Source organism: Lipophrys pholis (assembly GCF_963383615.2).
Source record: "Lipophrys pholis genome assembly, chromosome: 6".
NCBI lineage: Eukaryota > Metazoa > Chordata > Actinopteri > Blenniiformes > Blenniidae > Lipophrys > Lipophrys pholis.
In genome coordinates, this window is record NC_137629.1 from 1,101,202 (window position 1) to 1,108,986 (window position 7,785).

Below are 7,785 nucleotides of genomic sequence, written 5' to 3' on the forward strand. Positions count from 1 at the left end.
TGCGCCGGCGTTTCTTTGCTGTTTGTTTGTAGAAATGAGAGCTGACGGTTATTTAGCGTCCCTGAACACCCTGGATGTCCAGACACACACACACACCGTCACACACTGACTCACTGTTCAGGTGGGACTTCAGTGTTTAACGACACAAACAGCTTCATGATGGTGGAATTCTACACCTGAAGCTCCGAGTCGTCGCTGTGAGCAGGAAGCTTCAGGTCTTCTTCCAGCTTCTTGTTTCCTCCTTCAGATTTAAAGCCTCGTCGTGTCTTTTCCACTTTTAGAATCGAGTCGAACCGTCGTCTGAATGTTCAGACCAGAGATTCTTCTTCAACGTGTCGTCGATGGTTGGAAACATGGAGCCGGTTCTTCTTCTCTCGAGATGCAGGTGGATTTAATGTTTCGTTTGAATTGAAGCATTTTGATTTCTCTGTGTTCAGTGTTAATGTTAATGTTGTTGCACTGAGAAGTTCCTGTTCCTGGTTTCTGTGGTGATTTGAAGGTTTTACACTGTTGGAGCCACATGATGCTTTCTGGTGCTTTTTAAATCTGTAGAACTCTGACAATCACTAATTCAGCTCTACTTTGTTTAATGAGAAAGAAAGTAGAGCTGAATTAGTGATTGTCAGAGTTCTTATCAGTTCCTGGTCATATTTACTGACTAATAATATTTCTGAGACATTCAATGTTTATTTTATTTGTTTTTAATTTGCTTTGGTGTCAAAACTACAACAATTATTTTTATTATAGTAAAAATACACATTTTACAGCTGGTGGTTCCAGGAGGACAATCTGATTGGACAGGAGACTTCAGGTGACTGCTGATTGGACAGGAGACTTCAGGTGACTGCTGATTGGACAGGAGACTTCAGGTGACTGCTGATTGGACAGGAGACTTCAGGTGACTGCTGATTGGACAGGAGACTTCAGGTGACTGCTGATTGGACAGGAGACTTCAGGTGACTGCTGATTGGACAGGAGACTTCAGGTGACTGCTGATTGGACAGGAGACTTCAGGTGACTGCTGATTGGACAGGAGACTTCAGGTGACTGCCTAACTCACCCTTATCTTTAAAGCTGTTAACCAATCATATGTTTGTACTGTTTTGTGAAAATATCCTTATAATAGTTAAATAATGATCTTCATCATATAAAATAGTTTCCATCACTTACATCTTCAATTATTTGCATCCAGACCAGAATGTGGCTGAACTTCCTGTATGTAGAGAAACTCTTTTTTTTTTTTTATCTGCTCACAGCTCAAAGTGTTTCCACGGTTTCTGCAGAACTTCACGTCATGGTTGACTCTAGAATCAGATCGAGGTGTTTTTCAGGAGCAACTTATGAAATCAACTTATTCCAGTTTGACTGTGACTCGTTAGCTGTGGTGGAATTTCACTCCCTGATTCTATCGAGTGTCTTTCAAGCGTTTTCTTTCAGGCAGTATCCACGGATCAGCACTAGGTGGCGCACTTGGTGCTGCTCTGATCTGATCCTGTCCAAAGTGAAAGGAAAGACTGACAAAACTGAGGCTGTTGCTCAAATGTCCAACTGTCTCTTCTTTCTGAGCAGAATCCACAGGAACTTTACCGACTTCACCTTCTCAAATGTCACATTGATGAAATCGTCCGAGTTTAGAAGACATGACAGGATACAGGTATCATGTGATCAACATTCAGGAAACACAGTGCCGTGGAGTGTGTGAATAATTTCAGGGTGATGTTAGGATGAACGTCGGTGTTTGTGTGTTTTAAAGGTCAGAGGTTCTAAAGAGAGTTTAGCTTTCAAATGAAGGAACCGGATGGAGGTCGTGACCTGGAAGAAAGCAGCTGTGAAGGCTTCTCCAACCTTTTGTTAATTCACCTGAATCAAACGACAAGAAATAAACTACATTCTTCTTTAAGACAAACTCTGCTTTGTTGTAAAAGAAATATCCATTAATCCCCCAAATGATCTGAGTCCCGTCAATGAAACTGAGTCACGTTTATGACTAATAAAGCAGTTTCAGTGAGAAGCTTGGTGCTCTTCAAACAGCAGCTCCACATGATCTGTATTACAGTATCAGCCTCAGACCCCCCCCCCCCCCCCCCCCCCCCCCCCCCCCCCACACACACACACACACACCCCTACACCCCCCCACCCCCCCCCCCCCCCCCCCCCCACACAGCAGCTCCCTTCAGGCCTTCTGGCGCTGAAAGAAACAATAATTCCCCGAAGCTTTGACCTTTAAGGCCAAAATCCTGTTTCCAGGTTTCTCTTGTCCTGCTCTGGGAGGATGGAGTCTCTGGTGGCTCTTCTGGGTCTTATTTTCTCCTCATAGTTCAGTAAAGAAAGGAGGCCGAGGCTTTTCTCTCTCTGTGTCGCTTCATCTGGGATTCAGAGGAACAAAGCCAAATGCAGAAATGATGATAAACAGAATTAAAATAGAATTAATTCTCTGCAGGTAAATGTTTTAAAATACTTTAAAATGACAGTGCTGTTCCAGCTTCGTATCTCTTTTTAAATTAATTTAATTAAAATGAATAGTTAAACGTTGTAGCTTCAGGACTGGAGTGTTTGATTCCAGTCTTCACATCCTGCCAGCTCTAAGTGCGCCATTATAAAGGCCTACTTGACTTTTCAACCTCACTATTCCAGCTGATTGCTTCTATTGTGTTCACCAACCTGCTCCATTTCTCTGCCCACCCAAACAGAGAAAACCCCAAAGAAACAAAAAAAAGAGAGGAAAGATTCAAAAACAAACAAACAAAAAAGAAAAATCCACCCAAACAAATGCTTTGGTTTCTATTTACGATCTAAAGATTCAATCTTTTTTTTTAAGGTCAAATATATTAAAAGACCTTTATGGCATTTTGTGAATTTTGCTTATTTAATTGTATAACAATTCGTGCAAAGAATATGTTATAAAATATTCTAAATAAATCAGTGAATCTTTCACCTGCAGCTTTGAATCTTTTTTTTTTCTTTTCTTTTTTTTAACGTTATTCATGTAAATGGATGTCACAGATCTTACGATTTATAGTAGGATATTTCTAATTTACACACATGTAACGGTGTATGTACATATATATATATATACACACACACACACACAAAATATCTCTAAATTGCCCAAAAAAATATTAACTTGTTAATTAGATATTTAAAAATATTTGTGTGCGTAAAATCTAATTTTGCTTAAAACCTTAATTTTATTTTACATTGGTTCATAATCATCCTGTATACATAACATTATGATACACACACACACACACACACACACACACACACACACACACACACACACACACACACACACACACACACACACACACACACACACACACACACACACACACACACACACACACACACAAATGGTGGAGCAGCAGCACGTCGCCTCCCATTGAGGTTTATTCATTAGGATCTTCACACTGACCATTTGCTATTCATGGGAGTTTTTTCTTTCCAAACAAACCGAGGCCGCAGTGGCAGATGCCATTATTGCGCGCGGCTCGGTGGAAGCTGTTTTCTGTGCGGCAGAGGCGGGTTAACCTAATCAATCATGTCGACTGGTTGTGTTAAAGACGATTCAGAGACGGAGGAAGAAAACATATGGCGCAGGGGCGGAGGAGAGCTTTTCTCCACTGCGGCCAGACCGGGACCTTCTTGTGACAAGACGCATTGAAAGCTGGAGAGAGAAAGAGAAGAAAGGCGGAGGACGGCTGCTAATTGAAGTCATGGCACTTCAAGACTCAAAGCAGAGGTCAATTATTCAAAGAGCTCCTGTTTAACCAAGACGCCAGATTTTTACTTGAATATTTGACGCGTTACCTGATCCAGAGGTCATTTAATCCCTACAATTATTTGTATATTAAGCGCGTTCCTGCACACATCTGCAGAGTGAAGTGAGAGAAACTGTTATTTTAACCCTTAAAATAATGCTGCAATAATTAAAATCCACTGGCACAAATATCATAATAAATTTTGTAATACTCCATTTTAATAAATATATAATGATTTAATTTATAATTTTGTTTTCACTTATCCCTAAATGTTGAATACGTTTTCTGATTGTCTTCACAAGAACACATCCAATAAATCTGCAGGTTTCTTGAAATATCGTATAACCTTTATTTACATAGATGCTGATTAAATAGAATGTTACAATAAAATTATGGTAGTAAGTCTGATCTATGTACACCAGCTCGGGAGGCGGGGGTCGTGGTGAGGCGGCCTGTGGAGCCTTTCCCCCCAGTCTGCACTGAAGGTGGATGAAGTGACGCGTCGAGCTGCTTCAAACTGTCAGGATCCAACTCCTTTATCAAAAAATGCAAAGAAATGGCGAAAAGAAAAAGAACTGCAGGACAATTCCACCCCTTGGAAAAGAGTCAGATATTAAAATGCAGGTATTAAAATGTTGAGTCGAGAAGCAGAAATCCTCCACACGGTGAATCAGAGCGAGACGCGTTACAAGTCCCAATAATAAATTAAAATGAGGACGGCGGGAGGGGAGGGGGGTTCTCCCCCTAATGTTTATATATGTATATATTCTCCTCTTGACAATATCCGTGCAAAAGTTTGGGAAGAAAAAAAGTCCCTTTTTGATATTCTTGTGGTGGAGTTTTTCTGGAAACCACCTGACTGTCAATCGTCCACCTCGATCTCCTCGTCATCCTCCGAGAATTCATCCGTGGTGTGGTCTCTGGATGAGGAGGGGGACTGTGGGAAGGCTCGGTGTCCCTGAGAGCTGGGGGAGATGCTGGGGGAGCGGGCCCCGGGGGAGCTCTCCCCGGGGCAGCCGCCCTGCGGCTCCTCCACGTTCTCCATGCTCACCAGCTTCTGCAGCGTCTGCGGCGTGATCTTCTTCAGCGACTCCACGTCCGCCTTCATCTCCTCCAGGTCCCGCTTGAGCTTGGCCCTGCGGTTCTGGAACCAGGTGATGACCTGCGCGTTGGAAAGTCCCAGCTGCTGCGCGATTTGGTCCCGGTCCGCGGGGGAGAGGTACTTCTGGTACAGGAAGCGCTTCTCCAGCTCGTAGATCTGGTGGTTCGTGAAGGCCGTCCGCGACTTTCTCCTCTTCTTGGACGTCTGCCTCTGCCCGAAGCCGTTGACGTGCTCGCGACCTGATGGTGGAGAAGGAAACATGAAAACCCGCGAAGGTCACTTTATATCCCGAAACCAGGCCTGGCCTGGGAGCAGCGGGCGATCCGACCCGTTATTACTGCACAACTCATCCATTTAGTTCAACATCTCAAATGTTTTCTTTGGTTTGTTTGTTTGTTTGTTTGTTTGTTTCTAAATCCAAAATCTAATTCTGAACACGGGCTGATATTTGGTTAGTGTTTAAAACACCAGAAATACTAGTAAATACATTTTAACCCCATGAGGCGTAGAAAGCTGAAATTTATATAATTTCTAGAATCCTAATCAAATGTTCCCAGCGGGTCTCAGTCAGTGTCCATTTTCTCCGCCAGCAGCTCTGCGTGCAGGCCTGAAGGTCTGAGGGACTTTCTGACAGCAGATCAACTTTTAATTAGCAACTTTCCATCATATCAAACTGATGTTTACGCGTTAAAGCTGCTTTTCTTTTCCACGTCCTCAGATTGCTGCTCTTTAAAGTCCAAACACGCCAATGATCGATCTCAGCTCTTAATCTCTCCAAATGTTCCGTGTTTTCCACCACAAATCAATGAACGACTCGGTTTCCCTCTAAAAAACCGAACAAAACAAAGTATTGTTCTGGAGAAAGGCCTTACCTTCGGCCGCCTGGATCACGCTGACTTCCAGACCCTTGAAGGTTTTACTGGCCAGCTCCTCCAGCGCGCACAGCGGCGAGGACGGAGTGCTGATCCCGTTGCGCGCCGCGGTGGAGCCGGTGACTTTCTCCAGCACTCTGGGCGGACAGATACTTGCCACGGACTTCTTGACGGAGGGTTTATTGAGGATATCCTCAATGCTGAAGGGCGTCAGCGGTTTGTTGGAGTTGGCGGGCGGCGGCAGCTGGTCCAGCGGAGCGCGTCTCCTCTCCTCCCCGCTGGACTGCAGCACAGAACCCGCCTTCATGTCTTTACTGGAGGTCATCGCAGTCCCGAACACTCGCTGCTCTTGCTAAAGTTGATTATTTCATCCAAGTGGCGGATTCAAGCTTCCACAGCTCCTCCTCGGTTCACTCGACGCCGCTCCGCTCAGTTTGAAAAGTTAAAAATGAGTGTTTTCCTCCAGAACAAGCATGCTTCAGGCTTCGGGCGGAGTGGTGAGGCAGCCGGACTGGATTCCCCTCAGAGAGCCCCGGGTCCTCTGCCCAGCTCCATGTAGATCTTTAGGAAGTAACAGTCTGGAGGGGGGTGGGGTGGGGCGGGGGGGACAAACTCTTCTCCAGCACCGAGAAACAGAAAGCGGCTGCTAACGAGTTATTGTTGATTGGGCGAAGTTCAATTAGAGAAACACTACACTACTTGCTGACCCGCTGCCGCGTCTTAAAGGGCCGGACCATATAACTAATTGGACGTGGGGAATAGGAGGAGTCTGTTGCTGGCGAGGAGAGAGATGCCCTCAAATGTTTATGCATCTGTTTCCCTCTGCTGGTGTGTTCTTCTCGAAAGCGAGAGTTGATGGCCATTAAAACTCTGCCACCAGCGTCCCGGTGTCATGGAAAAGTTTGGAGGAACACCAAGCCAACAATGGTCTCCAGCCGTGATATTCACTTAGAGGCATTTCAGTGCGTAATTACGCATCAAGCGTTCTGGGCGCTGTGCACATTAGGCACCGTGATGTACGGGAATTTGGCTTAAAATAGCCACAATGAGCACATTTAGTGACCTAATTCTGTACTGCTATCAAATCAGTGCCTAAAAATGGAAAGAGAAGCAGTTCAGATTGGCATCACAGGATTTGGATTCGACTTTTATCTATTTTTAGGATTCATATTTCCATACAGATAATTCTATTGTAATCCTAAAAATAAAAAGACACTGTGATAGTCGTGGACCCATTAATGAGGCTTCATGCAGTATCTTATAGACTAAATTATAATTTCCGCCACTGAAGCCATTTTACTTAAAACAGAGAGAAAATACAAAGAAAAGCACCAAATTCAAGGTGAACTTTATCTATTTCTGCTGTTTCCTTATTTTTGTTGCCTCCGCTTGTTTTTCCACCTGTGCTCCGGTGTGTCCCTGCAGGTAAATCCAGCGCTCCGGGTAATTTAATGCGGTGATAATAAAGGTGACGCCGCTGCGGCTGCAGTCTGAGGACGGAGAGTGTTTTTTTTTACTGAAGGAGCTGTAAAATGTTGAGCGCAAAACGGATCAGAGAAAAAGGTGGGACCCGCCGGCCGCCCGGGAGCGCAGCAGGTACGTTTGTCTCAGCAACACCACGTTTATTTCAGCACGTTTGCTTGTTTTCCTCGTCTTTTCTTTTAAATTCGTTGTAATGCAACTTGGACATTGTTACAAACCGAGCTAATATTAATTTAGCAGCTATTTGGGAACAGGAATGTTTGAAAATATCGACAACTGGAATAAAACGAAATATTTTTTATCATAATTACGCAGAACGCAAAGCTTATTCTTTGGTACCTGAGTTATAAAAATCCGTTCCACCTGCAGAAAGCGAGCAGACGCTAAAAACAAAGGCTGTGGAGAAGGTCCTTTATGAAAATACAATCAGATTTTTCCTGACCCCGGTGGGTAAATCCAGCCGCCCAGGAAGCCGCTGCGGAGAGCCTTGTGCCAACAGGAGCATATGGTGACATTGGTTTAGGGACAGAGTTATAAAACAGCAGGAAATTCTATTACCCGCCGTGGA

The 7,785-nt window shown here is 44.2% G+C and overlaps 1 protein-coding gene across 1 annotated transcript; it reads right to left on the reverse strand.

Moving 5' to 3' along the window:
- Positions 1 to 4,091: 4,091 nt before the first annotated feature.
- On the reverse strand, positions 4,092 to 6,429 carry lbx2 (ladybird homeobox 2). Its single transcript, XM_080465956.1, has 2 exons — positions 5,736 to 6,429; positions 4,092 to 5,102 (listed from the first exon to the last, which is right to left on the reverse strand). Exons 1-2 carry the CDS (start codon positions 6,058 to 6,060, stop codon positions 4,624 to 4,626), a joined length of 804 nt encoding a protein of 267 aa, XP_080322082.1. The 5' UTR covers positions 6,061 to 6,429; the 3' UTR covers positions 4,092 to 4,623.
- Positions 6,430 to 7,785: the final 1,356 nt, after the last annotated feature.